The following is a 22,398-nucleotide window of genomic DNA, read 5'->3' on the forward strand; positions in this document are numbered from 1 at the left end:
CCTGGTAACCATTTGGAGATAATACAATCAAGTAAGCTGCATCTTGCTTGTGCAAAACTAAGGCTGCAGCCCTATACACACTTACCTGGGCATAAGTCCCTTTTAAACCATTGGGGCTTTATTCTGAGTGGACATGTATAGCATTCCACTGTAAGGTGTACATATATTTGAGACTGCAGTCTTATACTTGCTTACTTGGGAGTAAGCTCCACTAAACATAATTGTTCTTTATTTTGTGTATTGTGCTATATTTCATAATATGTCAACTAGGACAATTCTATATGCTAACTTAAGTTATAAAGTATGTTTTTTTATGTTGTTAGAGTAGTAAATAATTTTAGGTTTGATTAAAAAAAAACATGGCTTCAAAATTTCTTATTTTACACCTGCAACTTCTGCAGCGCTAGTGCTTTCTATGGATAGTATCCAACAATGTCATTCCGCAAACTCAAATAGTGCTAGTGGAGCTCTGCCAAAACTTTCTGGTGCGTAAGAGGTTCCCTGTCATGCTTATGCAACTGGTTGTACAACAGGTTGCAGAAGAGTTCTGTGCGGCTCGTTGCACAATGGGTTGTGCAAGCATAATGCGCAACCACTTGCACAGCCACGCTTGTGCAAATATAACTTTACTTGGATTCTCCTCTTGCGCATAGTTTGGAACCTAATTTGCACTAGCAGAATAACACAGTTGGATCCTGCCCTCTGTCAGAAAGGCTATTTGAGAACTCTCCTCTGTTTCTGTTCTGATTTTGCTGGAGATTTCCAGAGAAGTAAAGATGTAAGGCTCCCACTTCTCATAGGGCGGGCAATAATGCTAAGTGGGCCTTGCTTCTCAGAGCTCTGTCTCATCTTCACCCAGCCACCATTTTGAGAATGACCAATGCATCTTCATGCCCTTTTGTCCTCAATATTCAAGCTGGATCGCTTCAGGTTCTGTGCAGAGCCATGGAGAAGAGGCCGCAAAAACTTCCAGGGTGGCTTTAAAACTGCTATGTATATTGGCTTTCTTGCTCTTTATTACCTGAATTTAAGTTACCTGGGGTCCCAGTAACAATCACTGATATTCCTCTGATATTCAAATGATGTAATGCCATATTATGTCATTTGCCTTCTATTAAATCTCCTTTCCATTTGCAGCTGCCAGCCCTTAACTTTGAAAGTGCTAATAATAGCATGACCAAGTCTGAGCAATACTCCGGCAACCCTTGCGGAGAGAGATGTAGAGGTCATTGGCAAGAATCAACTGAAGCTGTCGAACTTGAACACTTTAGGTATAGTGTATTGAAGATAACTAAAGTTTATAGTATTAGTAAGGATTCAATCCAAATCCTGTTGTGCAGTATTTTTTCTTCCTTTACTGTCAAGCATGTCCTAGAACTCAGCAGGATAGTAAAGAATTTCTAAGCTTAACTATACATATTCCTGGCTTTGAGGCTTTAAGGCACACGCTCAGTTTTATTAATCTTTGAATTGCTATCTTATATATGAAAGGCAATTTAAAACTTATATAGTTTTGGTCAGCCTTTACATCTGGTGTGCAAATGTCACTGTGGACAGCAGATAGGGTTCTAGAGGTCTCTTCTGGTATGGCTGTGTGTGTATGTTGGGAGGGTTCTGTCCAGAAAGCCTGTCCCTTCAGGTAGTACAACAGCAGTGTGGTGGAACCCAATTTAATCAGGGAGAGATGTTATCTCTTACCTCCTCCAAGATGAACTTGACAGAAGAATCCACGTTCCACTCCCAGGATAGCTTCTACTAGGTGTAAATGAAAGGAGGGATCCCCTCCTTCTGCTAGTGACTGAAGGCATTCCTTCAGACCACTCCATGGGCAAGGAAGTAGCAGACCTGATGTCACCTTTACTTGCTCTGTAGCAGTGGTAGACTAGAATTGTGAGTACATGAGCTTGGTAGAAAAGTCCTCCATCAACCTGTGGCTGGCCATAGGCCATCCTGAGGCCAAAGCATGTCCATATTGTTTTACCTCAGGTTAGAGGGGTTCAGCAACAATTGTAGTTCATTTTCTGGTGGGCACTCCCAGTGTGTTCATGCCAGTTCTCCAAGTAAACTGAAGGCAGTAGTGGCAGCTGCAACATTCAGGGAAGAGAGAAGAACTTCCCCTGGTATTTCCTCAGGGGGGTGACTCAGTGAGTCCATGGCTGAGCAGCAGCATGAACACAGTTCTTCCTGTTTTCAGGCCAGCCCTCTGAGCACTGGAACACATTGACTGGAGCCTAGTATAATCATAATACTTGCGTTAGCTGTATTTGAAATGTACTTCTTTTCTGAAGAGATGAACATCTCTACTGTTTCATTATTGTGAGCAGAAGTATTTGTCCCTTTTGCATTAGTGCACTTGCCTTTTGTCCCTTTAGTATGAATTACAAGAATGAGAGAAATTTTAGCCAGCATCCACAGCACATGTTGTTTCGAGATATCTTCACAGCTTTGGTTAAGAACCGGCTTATTTGCAGGTATGAAACATCAGCGATATATGTAGCTTGTTGAATGGGGACTGTTGCTCTCACAAAAGTTAGACTTTTCAAGTGGTGGTAGACCTTAACACTGGCAGCCCTTTTCAAATCCATAGCTTTTCATAATTTGATATAGGGTTAACTTGGCTGGTTTTGGCCAAAAATTGACATCTTGCCATTCTTCTACACTAATCAGTCTGCCATCCAGAGAAGAAAGATCTAAATCTAGGAAGGTAAAATTTCTGTTGTCATTTTTCCCAACGGTGTCCTTTTAAAATACTTTTAAACACTGTTTTTAATTTAAAACAAATATTAATTTCTGTTTTGTTGATAAAATATATCCTATTGCTATCCCAGGTGTGCCAAGAGCTGTAAGATCAACAGCACAATCCTATGCTCGCCTACTCAGGAATAAGTTCCACTGGGTTCAGTGGGCTTACTCCCAGGTAGGTGGGTATAGGATTGCAGCCTAAGTTGTGACTAATCATAGGTAATGGATTACAGAACCTCATTTTTACAGTAATGCAAAGAAGAAATCCCTATCATACAGATGTATTACATTGACTGTAACTGTGTGGGAAACTGCAAAAAATGTTAATACCTCAGATACTCTTTTACTGAGAAATGACAATAGGTTGGATCCACGTTTAAGTGCATGCATCTGGGCTGACAGAAGCAGACTTCCCTGTCTCCTCCTCTTTGCGTCAGCCTCTCTGGCCTCAGACAATGTTACACTTGAGGGTCAGAGGATCCTTCTGGATGGGGTAGGCAATAGTGCAGGGAGAACGGGGAATCCCTGGAGATTGGTCAGAGGCACCTTCTGTGAACAGAGCTCCACACATGAAAGGTGCCTCCACCCACTTTTCAAGAATGTGTATGTTTTGTCTAAAATATATTTGGGGAAAAGGCAAGTACTTTTTTTTGTAAAACTGAAAAGGACCCCCAGGGACAAATCCATGAACTTCTGCTCCAGAAATTCCTCCGAGATTTTTTTTAATCAACTGATGTTGTGTATGAGAAATGCCATCTTGTGAAAGCCCATAGATTCTTCTTCAAAGGAATGCCCTTGAAATTTGAGGTGTGAAGAACTTTTCTCACAAACTCCTTGCCACATTCCATTTCCCTCCTCATAGGCAACTGAAGGACATGCATCCCTAGTGTGTGAATGGCCCGATGTCAGTCTAAGAGATCTGATATTTTTGACAGCACGCTCAGACTCGCCTCTGCTGATTAGCAGGTTGCAAAGATGTGGTGGTTTAAAATAAAATCTGAATTCAATACTAATGCATCAGAGCTTACATTTATAATTTCTTAAAGCTGATTTTGATAACTTTAACATGTACAAGCCAAGGTTCAAATGATGGTTTAAGTAGTTCTGTGAGTCTAAGGGGAATTTAAGCTTGATTTTCTCAAACAGCAATTCCTCCTCACAAGTCCACATAGCTTCTGAAACTCTCGTGATTTTCAAGAACAGTCTGTGATGTGGCACAAGCTAATACAACCTCTTTACGTGAGCCTAATTAGTTCTTTGGATCCTCGCCATTAAATACTACTTATCTATGTAAAGTAAGAGCCCAGGGGTGATTTTTTTTAAGGTTAACCATTATGAACATGGAACAATAGATCATGCACCATATTTATTATTATGGGCTTGATACAGTAACTTACAGAACTGTCCTGCTGGATCAGACCAAAGGCTCATCTAGTCCAGTACCCGGTTTCCTACAGAGGCCAACCACATGCCTCTGGGAAGCTCTCAAGCATGGCATGAGGGAATTAGTATTGTAGCCCACCACTATTGTAGCCCACCAACAGCTGACCTTCAGAGTATACTTACCATTTAGCTATCATGGCCACTGGCTGTAGACAAACATCCTTCATTTGTCTAATCTCCCTTTCAGTACCTCTAAGCAGGGGGGCGGGGGGGGGGGCCCCCCGACACCAGACTGGACATAATTGCATTTTGTGTGGAAGTCAGTTTCAGAAATTAATTATGCATTGTGTGGAAGAAGTTGTTTTTTGTCTGTCTTGAATCTATTGCCAATCAGTTCAATTGGATGAGGTAAAGCATTGTGTGTGTGTGTGTGTGTGTGTGCGCACGCGCGCGCACACACGCACACATGTATCTGAGAGTGAGAGAGAAAACAATTCCTCTATCCCTTTTCTTCACACCATCCATAATTTTATAAATCTCAATCATGCCCCCCATTGTATATTTTCAAAACGAAGCCCCCAAACAGTTAATCTTTCCTGTTTGGGAGGAATAGTACTTCAGCTACTTGATCAGTTTGGTTTCTTTCCATCTCTACAGTATCGTTTTTAAGATAGGGGTGACCAGAGCTGTACACAGTCTTTCAAATGTGGCCAGACCATCAGTTTTTATAATAAATTACAACACTTGCATTATGATACTGGCAGTTTTAGTTTTAATAATCCCTAGTGTGTGATTATGTGGTGACAAGTAAAAAAGGCAGATTCCATGCAGACTTGATTTTTGTTGAGCAATTTGTCACAGCCCCATAGGCTTTGGGGACAAAGAACTGGAAAGTCATCACTAGTACTCAGATCCTGCTTCTCACTCTAGAAGACACCACCCTCCGTTTCATTAGGAACTACTAATCACACTGCAATATTCCAACCCAACAGTGTTTCCAATATCCAAAAAGGCTGAATTGTATCTATACAAAACCTACAATATGTTATAATACATACTGTAGACATCATATTATGGTTTAGAGTTAAATGAAGTTAACGTTGATTATATATAATATTAATCAGTTGTTAGGTAGTTTAAATCAGTTCTTTTCTCCACGTGACTGAAATCACTTCACCCTGGAATAGAGCCCCATTATTTAGAGAGAGGCAACTCTGGTGGGAACCTGGAAAAGAGCCACTGGGCCTGATGATGTTTTGGTCCAGAAGGATTGCTCCAAATAACTTGGTTCTTAGGAGTCTACTTGCATCCACTGCAGCACAGTCTTTATTTTTATCATACTATTTTTAGCCATTGGCTTGATTCCCAGTATGGAACTGAACTGTCACATTAATCAACCATATCTGGTTCTGGGATGGAATGAGAGTGGTGAAAATATAAACAAATTGCACGTGTTGTACTCATGTAGATACATTTCCACATATACTTATGGAGGTTCATCTATAGTAAAGAACAAAGTGGCTTGTTAGATTTTTGTAAATTTAAAAACACATGGATGGAAAAATACATCTGAACTTCCATACATGTGGCATATAGTCTGCTTTTGCTTTCACCTTATATTGGTACAAAAACTCAAAACTATAATGTTGAAACTGAACCCTAGAAAAGCATTTAAATGCAGAAGTCTCCGTTGCTGTCAGTGGAGCTACACTTTAGCCCCGAGGTTGAATGCACTCAAAAGCAAGCTATATGTGCTTGATTCATAATGAAATCATTAAGATTTAGGTAGCCAGTTGTTCACTTCAACGTTATTCTCTTGCCTGCCATTTCCCTGAATACTGAAACTAAAAAATAATTCCAGGCTAGCATTTGGTAGATGGAGCTTCTCAGCTGGAATTGATCAATAGAGAATTAATAATGCATTATTTAAATCTGTTTGTTGCAGGGAATGGGTTAACCGAGCTACATCTATCCACTTTCTGAGAGTTTTAATTTGTGTAAGATTGCTAATGAGGGATCCATGCTATCAGGTTGGTTTGTCTATGATTTTCCCCTCAAAACATACAATAGGAATATAGCACTGTTCCTGATAGCAGCCCTGTAAATGGCTGGTTAGAAATTAAACTGCTGTAATTTAGTGGAATTTCTCTGGCATTTACTAAACTAACAACGTGGCATCCATCATTTGCCAAATTCAGTTCGCAACCCCCCTCCTAATTATTGGCTTGCTAGTATAGCGTGGGTTGGGCTGCTAGTTAATTAATGGGGCTGTGCATATTTTCTATGAGTCATTTTGTGGGTCTTAACTTAATGTAAGTATGGTTAAGACTGGTCCAGTTTTGTTAGTTAACTTAAGGCGCAATACTATCTTGATAGCTGGTAGCCTCTGAAGTCGGAGGTTGCCAAGTATCCAATGCAGGGCGGGTGGAACAATGCAGGCAGCTCTGGCTGCCCTACATTTTCTCTTAATGGGCGATTTCGGCCATCTAAGCGTGGCTTTGGGGAGAGGGAGGGAAGGAGGCTGGGACACTTGTAGGAGCTACATAAAGCAGCTTCTGTGGTCTCCACTCTGTTGCTGGGACTGCCCCCTTTTCGCCATCTCTGCACTCCGTTTTTAGTGCGGATACATAGCTGGCGCAGGGAGAACTATGCCGGCTACCAGGGGGCGGGGAGTGTGGTTTCTGGGCTCTGAGGTTGGAACCCTGGTTCCAACCTCAGATCCCAGAAACCGAAATATCCTATGCTTTTGCTGGGGGCAAAAAGCAGCCCCCAGATGCTGTCTAGGAGACATAGAATTGCACCCGTAAAGTAGTTGGATCTTTTCAAAACTGCTGAACCTAGAGTAGACTGCAGCTGAGGGTGATAGGTTGCCAGCAATCCTTCGAAAATTTGATATACATAGGGCACAATTCTTTGCATGTTTAGACAGCAGAAAGCCCTACAACTCCCAGCATTCCCCAGCCAGCCATGGGATTGCACCTTCAGTCTGTCTGTTTTTCCTCTTTTATAGGAAGCTCTCCACAACCTGGGTGGGATTGACAGCTTAGCACAGGTAAAGTTTTCTATCTTGCCCAGAATGTTTTATTGCACATTAATGTAAAATTTGTAATGACAGGAACTGAAGTTACTATTGAACAAATTCTTGTTTCTGAAAAGAAAGCGATATGAACCTGTGTGAACTGGTACATTGGATATTTTCCATTTCCAAGGACCATAAAACAATGCTAGTTGCAGTTCAGCTGAATTGCAGCAGTGGCAGTCCTTTGTAATTTGATTAAACTCTTTAAGTGGCTTGCTTCAGTGAAAAGGACATATCCCGTGGTGATAGATCAGACTTGTAATCCGCTGGGCAGGGCCATCTGGCATGTAATTTACAGCCAGACAAATCTTGGCCAAAACGAGAAATGAAGTACGCATTTTGAGTACACTAGGCACAGTTGTTAATACAAGCTTATTTCATCCAGTGCTGCTTGTGTGTGTCACTGAATAAATCTATCTTATTTTTTTATATTTGCCCTGACCTATTTTAATATATACTGGGTTAGATCCAAGTTTAGGTATGTGCTGTTGGGATGGCTGAAGCAGATTTCCCCACCCTATCCTTCCTGTAGGAGTCCTTCCAGTCCCATGAAAGTGCTACACAGTGGGTGAGGTGACCCTGCTGAATGGGGTGAGCTGTTGTATGGGAAGGGAGGGGGATCCCCGAAAACTGGGGAGGTGGATCAGTGAGTTGGATCTAAGATCTGCCTTCCATGGGCTGTTCATGTTAATAACAAAACCAATATTGGGTAACGGTAAGGTGCTATCTTCATTCAGACCAACTAAAAGGTCACAAAATGGTGAGCAGGCTTTTGAGTTCATGAGAACTCTTCTTTAGGCTAGCTAGAAGTTAAGCAAAAAGGGAAAGGAGAGAGAAAATAAAGCATGGTAAAGAAGTCCTAATTTTGAAATTTTTCCATATGCCCACCAGAAGCATCTTTTTCTCTCCTCTCCTTTTTAATCAGTCATTCGAATTATTTAGAATATTTATATCCACATCCAGCCTGAAGAAGAATTCTGGTGAATTTGAAAGCTTCCTCACTACTTTGTGGTGTGGTCCCATTACAGCAGTGGCATAGAATCTTTCCCCCATCCCACCCTTCTTGTTGTTGGTTTCCCATTAGCCTCAGCCAGCATGTCTAATGGTCAGGGATGATGGGAACTGTAGTTCAACAACATGTAGAGGCTGAGGTTAATGCACCACTGTGTTAAAGGTATTACCCTACTATTACTGCTGGACTTTTTCTAATGGAGAAATATCGCTATCTACAATTTTAACATACATAGGCTAAGAGGAAGGCAGTATGTCTGAACTGGTAGTAACTCCATCGTCTGTACACAGTTAAGGAAATTACTATTACTACTATCATTCTCCATGCGTTGGAGAAATGAGATGGAATACTTTCTAGTAGTTATTCAGTTGCAGCCCTTTCCCTATTGAGTAGTATGTGACTGAGAATGCATAGTGTACTGGACCCTACAACTTACTGTATGAGCTAGTCATTTTGTAGTTACATTAGTATGTTTTCATAATAGTATAATTTGTTAAAAATAATAGTCTGTGGCAAGTTGTGATACAAGTGTGCCATCTAGTGGTCACACATATGTAATTTATTTAGATCTGTATAACTTTCCAATATAATAACACCTTTTTCAATGTTTTTCTACTTCCAGTATATGGAAACAGTAGCAAATGACTATCTTGGCTATGGAGAAGAACAACATAATGTAGATAAATTGGTCAACATGACATGTAAGTTTTGATAGATGCACATACTGATTATATCCCTTCTGTGATTAGCAGATGAAGTATATATGCAAAATACTTATAGTGCATATCAGAATGTTCCAGGGTTGTCATGCTATGCATTTGTTGTCACACAGGAAGTAACAATGGATAAGCAAATTAGACTGCAGTTCTTATTTTAGTATATTTGTAATTTTGAATCTCAAAGCTGATGCCTTCTCACATCTTCAGTTATTTTGCAGTGTACATTTTTAATCATGTCACAGAATCTGCTAGCTTCTGAATGCAAGTTGCTACTTTGGAGCTATGCTATGTTTTCTTTTGTTTTAATAAGTAAAAATAAGAACTCTTTCTGAGTGGCATGTGATTTATTCAGTTTCCTCTACTCCACAGATATTTTTCAAAAACTATCAGCTGTTAAAGATCAAAGGGAATGGGTTACTTCCAGTGGAGCACACAAGGTAACTGAACTAAAATTGTAATTAATCATAATTTTTAATGATTGTTTTTTGCTTTCCCAAATGTTTTTTTAAAATATTACAGAGATATCTCCCATCTGAACACTGCTGTACAATTTAAATTATGATTAGGGCTGAAAGTGATTAATCAATTAATTGGTAGGTTGGACAAGATAGTGCATTATGTGATCTTTGAAACAGTGAATGATTTCTCAATTTTATTAACTTATTCAAACTAAGGTATTGTAATGAATTAATAATGAGCTGCTGGACTATTCAAAAACTCACCATAAGCCAGGGGTTGGATCCAGGATCTGCCTTCCTTTGATGGAAGGGCTCCACTCACAGAAGACACCATTGTCCGTTTTTCAGGGATCTTCCTTTCTCCACGCACCACAGCTCACTCCATTCAGCAGGATCTCCCAAACCTTTGTGTAGCATTTTCGGGGGGCTGGAAGGGCTGCTGTGGGTAGGAGGGTGTGGCAAAATCCACTTCTGCCAGCCCAGTTGCATGCTCCTAAATTTGAATCTAGCCCCTAGTCTGAAGAAGCATAGAAGGACAACATAAAAAATACAGGACTCCAGTGATGTGACAACACCATTGTCTGGAATCTCAGTAGAAAGGGTGGCAATTCCAGAGAAAAGGGCTAGTGTAGAAGCAGCGTTGATATAGATTCACTACAAACCAGGTCTATGATGGAGCCTTTTGAAGGCTCTGAAATCAAAACTCACTTCACACTGGCACAGCAGAAGCACGGGAGGCACTGCCTGAGGCTCCTTTCAGCCTGCCCCAGGCTGGTTTGTGTGTAAGAGCCATAGAGGTGGGACTGGCTGTATAGTTCCTGCCCAGCAGTTCCTGTAGCCAAACAAACCCACCATTGCATGGGAAGAAGCCATGGGGAAAGCAGCTCTCAGACTACTGCTGGATAAGTGTGAACTAATATGAACTGTTTCATTGTTACCTGTGTTTATGGGAGATACGTTCTTGATTCCTTTTGATATGGGGCAAATAAGTAAAACAGTAAAATAATCGTGTTTATACATTTTTTAAATACCACAATTAGTTGCTGGATCATTTAGGATCCTTTTCAGTTTTTGATATTTATTATTCAGTGTAAAAGTAGGCTAAATTTACATTTTAAAAACAGATATGTGCTACAACTGCTAAGCAATTGTTTCAGTTGTCTTTTATCTTTTTAATTATTCTTTTTGCAGACTTTGATCAATTTACTTGGAGCTAGAGAAAATAATGTACTGCTAGGTGCCTTGCTTGCTCTCACTAGCTTAGCAGAAAGGTAAGTTTCAGTCTATTATGCTTTGGTTTGCCCCTTTCACTTTCTCTTGACTATGGAAAAATGGAGCAAAAATTGGCAATCATAGCATCATAGAATAGTAGGGGCCTATAAGACCATCGAGTCCAACCTCCCCAATCAAGCTTCATTCTCCTATTCCTGAAAACATGAGGGTATATGCTTACATTTTCCATTCAGTCAATCATTGAAACTTCCCCAGGGTTGCACATTCATGATTATTGCAATTGCAGGGTAAAGGGTGTTTAAAGGCTGGAATTATCTGTCCATCCATTTGCATGAAAAAATTCAAATTCCACTCATTTGCTTGGCTTTTGCAATACTTGACTCTCTATGAGCTTTCCTGAATAAGTTCTTTTCATAGAGAATACACAGGTACTTAAACCTATGAACCTATTCTAGTATATGTCCCTGTATTTGCCATTTGTGTTTAGGTGAATGATGTCCAAATATCATTATTTTAGATTAAGAGTAATTTATCTTAAGTTTTTCCTCCTTACAACATGATGTGAACCTTTTAAGAAATTTCTTCAGACTCAGATAAGTTTGAGGTACCAATACTAGGTCATCAGCTTGCATTAGAATCCAGACTTGCCTGGATGTATCCTCCATTTCTAAAATACACACTACATCATGTATATAGATATTAAACCAGGGAGGTAAGGATAACGTAAGAAGAGCCATGCTGGATCAGACCAAGGGTCCATCTAGTCCAGCATTCTGTTCACACAGTGGCCAACCAGCTGTCGACCAGGAACGCACAAGCAGGACACGAGTGCAACAGCACCCTCCTGCCCAGGTTCCCCAGCAACTGGTGTACATATTGGAGGTAGCACATAGCCATCGGGACTAGTACCCATTGATAGCCTTCTCCTCCAGGAATTTGTCTAAACCCCTTTTAAAGCCATCCGAACTGGTGACCATCACTATATTTTGAGGTAGCGAATTCCATAGTTTAACTATTTGCTGTGTGAAGAAGTACTTTTATGTATCCTGAATCTCCCACTAATCAGCCTTATGGGATGACCCCCGGTTCTATTATTTTGAGAGAGGGAGAAAAATGTGCCCACAGGTATCCCTCTTTAACTCCTCTGTTGGTTTTAATTGGTTCAGTTTAGTTTCTGTTTACAGCAGGGATGCATGACCCATGGCTTATGGGCCACATGTGCCCTTCCCCATGGCCCCATGATTTGCCGCTGCCAAATCCACCTGCCCTCAGCCAAGGTGGTTTCCACTCCCTCCTCCAGGGATCATATGTCACCAATGCAAGATACAGGAATATCTTCGTATTTCCTCATGCTTTCAAGGATATCAAATACAGTCTCCAGGCACTACCACCCTGACCTCGTGAATCTTTTGCTTGAACAGTGTTTGTTTTTAATCCTCTAGGGGTGGTGTACTCCACCACTATACACCAGTAGCCATTTTTATTTTTTAACAAAGGTATGAGCAGCAGCAAGGCTTTTCCCTAGAGCAGTGCTGATATAATTTTGTGAACATTTTCTATTAATTTATGTCAAGTTTTTCTCTTTCGTTATTTGGAATTATGGTGCACTACCCCTATATAGGACTTTTAAAAAATAGTCTTTTTAAAAATGTAGCAAATGTTCTTGTCCATCCCCAACCCCCACATCCATAACACGGGGAAGGATTATTGCACTGCTGTCACTGAAAGGCACTCGCTAAAATGCAGTTACGGCACGTTTTTAGTGATCTTGTGTGAAAAGCTGAGAGAGCATGCTCACACTGATGTAGGTAAGGTAACTTAAAGTGAAGTCACGCATTATGTTTATTGATAACTGCAGCATCAGGTGAATACTTTCCTGTGTGAAACAGCTGCAAGTCAAATATCACAAACAGCTGACACATCACAAGTAATACTTTCTGGTGGGGACATTTAGGGCACAACCCTATGCATGTTTAGACAGAAAAATGTCTTACAACTCCCAGCATCCCATAGGATGCATGGCTGGCTGGGGAATGCTGGGAGTTAAAGGCTTTTTTCTGCTTCTTGCACTTGGGTCCCATTGAATTCAGTGTAAAAAGTAATCACTGACGAATGTCTCATTAATTTCAGTGGGAACTAAGTGCAACTAACTTAGTTTGGATTCAACCCTATATCCTTTTGGTATCTACTATTTACGTTTTTCCCTATTATCCATCTATCTGTCTGTCTGTATCACAAGATTCTTTGCTGGTTTTTCTGCAACAGGCTAATATGGTTACTCCTCTAGAAAACTTAGCCTGTTCCTATCCTGTGTTTTATGCCTTGATGCAAATTTATAATTTACCCATTACTATCTAGCCTCAAGTTTATAGCAGGGCCTGTTCTCCCAGGAGGCAGGGTTAATCCCTCCCTCAGGCAGCAGATCCAGAAGGGTAGCAGTTCATGTACTCCCTCTGCGAGGGCCAAATATACACACACCTGCAACCACAAGGACCAGGTTGAAGTGGCCAACTGCTCTGGAGAGCTCTCCAAACTGCTGTCTTGCTGTGGCAACTGCCACAGCAGGACAGTGGTCAGCACAGCTTTCTGGAGCAGTGGCCACCACCCATCCTGTACCTGTCTCTGAGGAACTCTCAGAGTGAGGCATAAGGCAGGTGGCCCCTCGGGAGAGTCTCATTGGCCACAACAGGAAAGTAACCACAGCAGCAAATGCCACAACAGGAAAGTGGCCAGCACAACTTTCCAGAGCCATCAGAGTGCGGCATCAGGTTGGTGGGCTCTCTGAGGGGCTGGCATCACTCTCCAAGAGTCTTCCAGGTCCAAATGCCTTGCTCTGAGGGGTCATTCCTCAAGTGAGGCATTCTGGTTTAGGTGACCTTAGAGAATGCCTGTGCTTTGGCAGCACAGGCAGATTCCAGCGTCACCTCACCATCAATGTGTTGCTCTGAAGAAGGAGCCCTCAGAGTGAGGCATTAATTGGAAGTGGGGAGGAGGAAGGGGAAAAGAAGGAGGGGCAGTAGTGGTAGTACATCCTCTTGCCTTAGATGGCAGGATATCTTGCCTTGGTTCATAGAATTGTTTCACAATGACCACAGACTGTGACCTGACACAGGAAACTGCTCATGTGTGCCTATGATACCTGAGATTTGATGTTTGTATAATAAAAAGGAAGGTCATGGTTCCTAGGAACATTATATCAGTTCTTTTGACTTTGTGTTGGATTTCTATAGTCTTTGAAACACAGTTCAAGATGCTAGTTTTAACATTTAATAACTGAGCCCTAGGAATGACTGAGAGTCCACTTTTAACCATACCACAGACAAACAGTATTTGAATGACAAATTCATGTCTATTGGTGCTCTAGAATTATGCAACATATTTCTTGTGGCAGTTTTCCAAGTGCCAGGCCTCTCAGGAAACAATATAAGACTATTTTCTTTGGGCTAGCTTATGGTGGCTGATAATAGGCAGGTTATTAATTGGTTTTGTATAATTTATTTTTTATAACTGAGACTTGCATTAAAAATTATGGCAAGGTATACATTATTCTTCTGTACACAGTATTAATTCTGCCACTGCAGGTGTTATACAAGCAAGATAAATGCCTTGGATGATTTCTGTGCAATTTTTGTATTTCTGTGCAATTTTTGCATATAATACATAACAATTTTCTGTTTTAGTCCCGAATGCCGAAAGAAAATAAGTGAACTCAATGTTGTGGAGAATTTGTTGGTGATATTGCATGAATATGACTTGCTCTCTAAAAGGTAGGATACTTCATTTTCAGTTTTCATTTTGTGTTGAGGTTTTTCGAAGACTTGACCAGTGTTCATGTTCTAACTATATTCTCTCCTCAATCATTCGTGCTTTTGTACTTTTGAAGTAGAAAACATGTGAGTTAAATTTCATAGAATCATAGAATAGTAGGGTTGGACGGGGCCTATAAGACCATCGAGTCCAACCCCCTGCTCAGTCCAGGAATCCAAGTCAAAGCATCCCTGACAAGTGGCTGTCCAGCTTCATCTTGAATGCCTCCAGTGTGGGAGAGCCCACTACCTCACTAGGTAATTGGTTCCATTGTCATATTGCTCTAACAGTCGGGAAGTTTTTCCTGATATTCAGCTGGAATCTGGCTTTCTGTAACTTGAGCCCATTCTTCCGTGTCCTGCACTCTGGGATGATCGAGAAGAGATCCTGGCCTTCCTCTCTGTGACAACATTTCAAGTCCTTGAAGAGTGCTGTCATATCTCCCCTCAGTCTTCTCTTCTCAGGGCCAAACATGCCCAGTTCTTTCAGTCTCTCCTCATAGGGCTTTGTTTCCAGTCCCCTGATCATTCTCGTTGCCCTCCTCTGAACCCACTTTGTCTTCATCCTTCTTCAAGTGTGGTGCCCAGAACTGGACACAGTACTCCAGATGAGGCCTAACCAGTGCTGGGTGGAGGGGAACTAGTACTTCCCAGGATTTGGAAGCTGTACTTCTCTTAATGCAGCCCATAATAGCATTTGCCTTTTTTTCAGCCACATCACATTGTTGGCTCATATTCAGCTTGTGATCTACAACAGTTTCAAGACCCTTCTCGCTTGTACTATTGTTGAGCCAAGTATCTCCCATCTTGTAACTGTGCATTTGGTTTCTTTTTCCTAGGTGCAGAACTTGGCGTTTATCCCTATTAAATGTCATTCTGTTGTTTTCTGCCCAGCGCTCCAGTCTATCCAGATCACTTTGAATTTTGTTTCTGTCTTCCAAAGTATGAGCTATCCTGCCCCCTTTTGTGTCATCTGCAAATTTGATCAGCATTCCCTGCACCACCTCCTCCAAGTCATTAATACAAATGTTGAAGAGCACTGGGCCCCAGACTGAGCTCTGCGGTACCCTGCTCATTACCTCTCCCCATTTCTAGTCTGACATTTTAGGCACTGAGACACTCAGTGGAGAAGTAATGCAAAGATTGCTTGGAATGTGTGCTTACGAAGCTAAAAGGTGTAGATTTTTCCATGTTTAGTGTTCACATGTTTATGCATACTTTTGGTGAATTCCAGTAACTCACTCAGGATATTTTCAGAGGCTTAAACATCTGTTACTTTGGTCAGGTTAGACCAGAGATGAAGAACCTCCTGCCTGCAGGCCTAATCCAGTTTGCGCAGCCTCTTGGGGTTCCTCCGGGGAGGGGGGGGCTTAGTGTCCAAGCCCCACCCCCTCAAGGAATCCCCTCAGAGGGCATCCCCCTACTGCTCTTCAATCTTAGATCTGTGATAACAGTGGGCATTTCCCTGCTGGTGCACACCAGCAGCAGAAACCTTGCTGTTATCTCTGATCTCCGATTGGAAATAGCAGTGCGGGGGATGAAGGGTGGTGGATGTTGGGACTTGCCCATGCTGGGGGAAGCAGATGTTCTCATATGCGGGGGAGTCCCCTTCTGCTTAGCTTGCCCCACCTCCTTCCTGCAATGGGGGAAGGAGACGGGGTGAGCAAAGTGGCTGACCCCTTTTCTCTTCCATCAGAGAAGCAAAGGGGACTCAACTGCTTCTCCTTTGACTGCCCCGTCTCCTTCCCGCATTGTGGTGGGCGAAAATGGGGAAGAGCCGACCTAGTTTAGTTGGCTTCCCTAAACTTAGACCAATTGCCAGAAACTTTTCATGTTACAAACACCTCTTCCGCATTTTGTCTTCTGCATGAACAGTGATTGGATAATAACAGAAACAGTGTGAGAGAGGCTCAAAAGCAAGTTAAGCCTTGCATATAAAAGCACTCTAAGACTTAATATGTTACTGCAAGAGGAAACACAGGTTTCTTTTTTAGTTGTATGTTAAGTCTTTGACTGATTCAGATGTAACAGCATAGACACATAGGAAGCTGTGTTATCTACTCTGACTGGCAACAGCCCTCTAGGGTCTTAGACAGATGTCTTTCCCATCACCTGCTACCCAATTCTTGATAAATTGCAAATGCCAGTGGTAGAATTTGGGTCCCTGTGCATGCAGAACATGTACTCTACCATTGAGGTATGGTCCCTCCCATGGTTTGTTATTATGTGAGTGAGTCTTCATGAGCCTCAGGCTCGCACACCTCTCCCATCTCCTCCTTCGTGCGTGAATGGAGATCAAAAGGTTTTGCTTTTGAACTAACCAGTTTCCCATGACATCCGAACGTGGGGAATTGTGATGTTGTTCCCAGGATGGTTAGTTAAAAGAAGCCAGGATCAAACTGTGGTGTGATATCCTAGTTTGTTAATTAACTTTATTTGAATGAACCACTGTTCCCCAAGTTAGGATGTAACAAGAAACCATAGTCAGTTCAAAAACAGACGCTTTCAATCACTACCTCTTTGTGCAAAGAAAGAGGAAGGGGTTGGGTGAACATGTGAGCCCAAGGCTCATTGTAGGCTTGTTCTCATAATGACAAAGATATGAACTAGGGCTTTGTGTATTGTTCACTCGTTGGAATTCACACACAAAAAGCCATGGCTTCTGACATAATATGTGCTGCATTGAAGCTGCCAGGTAAGTGCACACCTCAGTGTCCTTACTCTAAATACACAGGAAAGAACCATGATTTCTTTAATATTCTTTAGTGCTGATGTCCCTTGGATGTGAATAAAGAGAGTGAAACAACTAGTTTTCCATCACTTGCCATTGCATCTGCATTGCTGTTGCTTACATCAGTGTTTAGGAGGGAAATACTAAGCCTAATATTCTTTGTTTTGTATTAGTTGAATGAAAACCAGAAATTGTAATTGACCACTGTAAATAAGTATAAGGAAAGGATTATAGGATTGTTAATGTGAAGCATTGACTAATGCAGCATGGTAGCCTTAATTTTATGGTATGCTTTTTATTTTTTAAAAGTATTATATTTATACCAACTGTTTCGGGTGCATAAGAAGACTGAGGTGGCATTTTATGTACGTCACATAAATCAAACCAACTGGATCAGTTGACTGGATCAGTTTCTAAGTACTGCATTGGATAAATGCAGCATTATTGGAGTCACTGGATAATTTAACAGGCAAACTGAGTTTCAGTGGCTTAGATTATAATCTGTTGATTCCCTTGCAGGCTGACAGCAGAGTTGCTCCGCCTCCTGTGTGTAGAATCCCAGGTCAAAGAGCAAGTCAGAATGTATGAAGGTGTTCCCATCCTGCTCAGTTTGCTCCACTCAGATCACCTAAAACTGTTGTGGAGCGTAGTTTGGATTCTAGTCCAGGTTTGCGAAGATCCTGATACCAGTGTGGAAATCCGTATTTGGGGAGGCATCAAACAGCTCCTTCATATTTTACAAGGGTACGTTTCTAGAGACCACTCACAGGCTATTTCTGATTTACAGAGAATGAACATCATAGATCCACTTTGGTCACAGAAATATTCTCAAAATAATAATATTATGTTCAACATCATGTGAAAATTGGTAGGTAAAGCTTTGACTTTTAATGATACAGTTTTATTGGAAGGTTTTTCAGAGCTTCAAGTCATAAAAATGCAGGGTATAACTTGCAAATTATGTAGGTATACCTATTTGTATGGCGAAAATAGATCAGTGTCTTGGCAGCTTTTTCAAATGGAGCTGTGGCATAAACAACAAAATGGGTTAGATCCAGACTAAATTAGGCTGCATGAGGAATCCTTGTGCATGCACAAACGGTTTCCTTTTATAATCAGTAACTAGAAATGAAGGAATTATGCCCCATATGTGTGAAGATTTCAATGCATTTCATTTATCTAAGGCATTTTTTTCATCATTCAAATGTTTATTTCATATTCAGGCATGAATTGAATTGAATATAGCTGTAGTAATAACAAATATGACATAATAATTTGATCTTTAAACTTAAATAATGATTTTTAATGGCAGTGAATGTAAATATATCCGTTGGTTAAAATGCATTACTAACACTGTCTTGCAAGCATATTTTTATGAAAATGTGAATTGCAAAAAAGAGGTTCCACCATTATGTCTCAAAATTCTACTACAAATAAAAATGACATCTGTAGAGCTAATTACAGTCATGCAAAATTTCAAACTAATCCAATACAAATTGCTACAGATAAATCAAAGAATGCTGAAAATTGACACATTTGTACTTTTTACTCCAAGCTTCATCTTGGCATATCATAGATTTCTTTCAAATTCTGGGGGAAATTACTGATCTATTTTATTCAAGCGGTATGCCTTTTATTGGTTTGGTGAAATTTGAGCAGCTGTTTAAAAGTTAACAGGGTTTTTCTGCCCCATGAAAGGCTATGGCAGCAACTGCTGGCAAAGTTATGTCAGGCATGCACAGTTTCACTCTGAATCTGGAATGCTACGAGTAGGGCATGTTTTTTGAATTCTACTGCTCCTGTCAGCATTCTGACAGTGGGGGAGAGGTAGCAGAAAACTGTCAACTGAGATAAGTGTGAGGTAATTTTGAAGGCTGAGGGAATCACTCTCACTGATTGACAGATCACTGTTGAAGAGAGGGAGGAAAAGTATAATAATAACAGAACAATGTAATAATAAATTTCCTTTTTAAAAACCAGGGAAACTCAGTGATCAAAAAACCTTCCAGTTTAAGAACAGAATTAAGGCTATCTCATGTTGGGTCAAGCTCCACAAAGCCAGGAAATTGGAAGCTAGGCTTATGCCTTAACAGATACGCCCTGTGATCAGTATTGATATTGTTCAGTGTCACAAATTATGCTTGCTTACAAGCAACAAACAGGCATAGGTCAACTCACAGGAGAATTCCTCTAGCAATACAGTAAGGTTCAGATGCTTTGTAAAGCAATACAGGACCAGGACAACGTGGGGCATTCTGCTAGTCCTAGGCGTTCCATCCGCCCCATCTAGATTTGGGCCTAAAAGATCCAGGAAAAGTGTGGGTGCTTGGAGGGTACGTTGTAAGCAAGCACAATCTGTGACATTGCACAAGAGCATCACTGATCACAGCAGATGTCTGTTAGAGCATCAGCCTAAGCTTCCAGTGTCCTGGCTTTGTGGAACTCAAGCCAACATGAAATAAGGTCTTAAACTGGCATGTTTTCTGGTCATTGAATATATATGTAGTCAAGTCAATCCTACCACAGTTTATTTTAAAAAACCAAGATAGGTTGACTACAAACATTTTATCCTCCTTTCCAGGACTTGTACTCCATTGTTGTTCCTCATTCTGAATTTGACTGCGTCATCCAGCTGCCACTTCCCGCGCTCTGAGGTCCCGCGGCTAGACAGCTGAAATCGGCTGTCTAGCCGCCAAAGCAGGGCAAGGGGAGCGAGGAGGACATCCGTTCCTCACCACTCCTCCCACCCTGCACTGGATAGGCGGTCGCCCCCGGGCTCAGAGGTGACTGTCCATCCAGATAGAATTGATCCCTAAGTTGAAAAATATTTTTCTTCATGGTAATATGGAAATTGTTAACAACTAAGACTTATTCACACATTTCTTCCAGTGCTAATGTATGGTGTAATAAGGCTTAGTTAAAAGGATGTATAGAGCATTAATGTTCTTAATTTAGTGGTAAATAGATTCTAATTATCAATTAGAAAACAGATAATCTAAAGTATTCACTGCATTAAGCTTTACTTTTCCAGGGAGCGAAATCTATTTTCAGATCGTACTTCCATTGGGAGTTTATCTAGTGCAAATGCAGCAGGGAGAATCCAGCAGCTTCACCTGTCAGAAGATTTAAGCCCCCATGAGATACAGGAAAATATGTTTTCCCTTCAAGCAGGTACATATATTACAAATTGTCCTGTGATGATTTGCACTCAGAGCAATAATCTATGTCTGAACAATGTATAAATTGTTAGCATATCTCTTTGCAGAGTTTGAACAATCAGTCCAGTAAGCTATACTTTAGATGTATAACAAAATGTTTGAGTGTCTTCCACAGCTCTTAACAGGAGTGTTTGTGTGTTTTAGGAGGAGGGAAGGAAAGAAGACAGGGTTTTTTCCCCCTACCCCCCTGAATTCTTTCCCTACTGTGCTATAGAATACTAAATGGATTAACGCCAAACCTGAGCCCATTAGTACTCTATAGAAAATCAGGTACAATTTTAAGGAAGGTTGTAAAGTTTTAAAAAATTGTCCAGAGAATGTTGGTTTTGTGGTGGATTAAAAATGTAATAAATAAATACATTTTAAAAGGCATTCCTTTTCCTAGCCACCTCAAAACCACCCCATATAGTGGATCAGGGATTTTTGTAACCTCATGGCACACATTTCCTCCTTCCTAGGATACTGTAACCTATAAGTGGCTGAAATGGGCCGTTCTCCCACCTTTTCTCCTGCTTCAACTGACACTCAATTACCTTCAACATCCCATGGCTCCTGGAGGTTGCTAGCATGCTCAGTCTTTGTCAGGACATTTTGACTGTGTGTGTTTTTCCTTTTAATTCACAAACTCTTTTTTTTTAATCAATTTATACAGAATATACAGTAAATACATTCTACAAAGTAAAACAAAAATACCAGGCAATCATGTGAACTTTTAGCTGTTTACTTGAAAAACTTTCATATTTATAACATTGAGAAGAAGATGTAAGGTTGATCTTGAAATTAATTGTTCTAGAAATTAATGAACAGTGGCAGTTTTTGTATAAATGTATCATTATCAAAATTATGCAGCCTTCTTATGAGGTAAGTTAGATTTGTAAATGTTTACATTTTCTAAAACCATTCCATAAGGCTAGGTGATTCTATTGCTTTCCAGTATTGTACAATACATATTCTAGCAGTTAATAAAGTAAATACAAGTTGTGCATCTATTGGTTTCCACCTCTTCTTTAAGATAATATATTTAAAAAATTGGGGGATTGCAGGTAACTAATAGCCTGTCATCTGCTGGATGCAGTTGAAAACATCATTTCAAAGTAATTGGATATTTGGATATGTCAAACAAAATATAGGAAAAAAATGCACTTTGGAACTTTGATATCTTCAGCAGAGATCTAGGTCATTATGATAAGTTGTGCTCAATTTATATGTGTTTGTTCTGGGAGGGAGAGAGAGAGATGTGTAGTCTGGGGGGCGGAGGAGTTGCTGACAGAGAGAAAGTTTGTCTTCTACGAAGTGGGTATTTTGTAGGAGCATAACACTGGGTACAAATGAGTGGTTTCATGTTTTGGGGTTCACCACCCCACCTTTGCCTTGTGATTATGTTCTTGGGTGCTCTTCTCTTACCTCATCAGTTTGCCTTTGCTACATTTATGGCTGGCCATGCCCACCATGTAGCCATTTATTTATTAATGAATGAATGAATGAATGAATGGGCATGCCCCCTGTTGAATGCAGATTTCCAGAGAATAGCAAGGAGAGACAAGAAGGCCTTCTTAAATGAACAATGCAAAGAAATGGAGGAAAACAATAGAATGGGAAAGACTAGAGATTTTTCAAGAAAATCGGAGATCTCAAGGGAACGTTTTGTGCAAAGACGGGCAAGATAAAGGACAAAGAAGGCAGGGACCTAACAGAAGCAGATGAGATTCAGAAGAGGTGGGAAGAATACACAGAAGAACTATACAGGAAAGATCTGAATGTCCCTGATAGCCATGATAGTGCGGTCACTGAACTTGAGCCAGACATCCTAAAGAGTGAAGTCAAGTGGGCCTTAGGAAGCAGTACTAACAACAAAGCTAGCAGAGATGACAGTATTCCAGCTGAGCTATTTAAAATCCTAAAAGATGATGTTGTTAAAGCGCTGCACTCAATATGCCAACAAATTTGGAACACTCAACAGTGGCCGCAAGACTGGAAAAGGTCAGTTTACATTCCAATTCCAAAGAAGGGCAATGCC

At 40.8% G+C, this 22,398-nt stretch overlaps 1 protein-coding gene across 2 annotated transcripts in view; it reads left to right on the forward strand.

Moving 5' to 3' along the window:
* NEK10 (NIMA related kinase 10) overlaps window positions 1-22,398 on the forward strand; it is a 135,376-nt gene that overhangs the window by 7,691 nt on the left and 105,287 nt on the right. For both annotated transcript variants that reach the window (XM_084858297.1, XM_084858298.1), the window contains exons 4-13: window positions 1,138-1,271; window positions 2,373-2,471; window positions 6,071-6,155; window positions 7,136-7,177; window positions 8,839-8,917; window positions 9,305-9,372; window positions 10,585-10,664; window positions 14,307-14,393; window positions 17,683-17,907; window positions 20,195-20,334. In XM_084858297.1, coding sequence (XP_084714423.1) covers window positions 1,138-1,271; window positions 2,373-2,471; window positions 6,071-6,155; window positions 7,136-7,177; window positions 8,839-8,917; window positions 9,305-9,372; window positions 10,585-10,664; window positions 14,307-14,393; window positions 17,683-17,907; window positions 20,195-20,334 — 1,039 coding nt within the window. The remainder of the gene's footprint in view (window positions 1-1,137; window positions 1,272-2,372; window positions 2,472-6,070; window positions 6,156-7,135; window positions 7,178-8,838; window positions 8,918-9,304; window positions 9,373-10,584; window positions 10,665-14,306; window positions 14,394-17,682; window positions 17,908-20,194; window positions 20,335-22,398) is intronic.

This window comes from Heloderma suspectum, chromosome 5 (assembly GCF_057233095.1).
Source record: "Heloderma suspectum isolate Gila_16-S chromosome 5, 16-S_ref, whole genome shotgun sequence".
NCBI lineage: Eukaryota > Metazoa > Chordata > Lepidosauria > Squamata > Helodermatidae > Heloderma > Heloderma suspectum.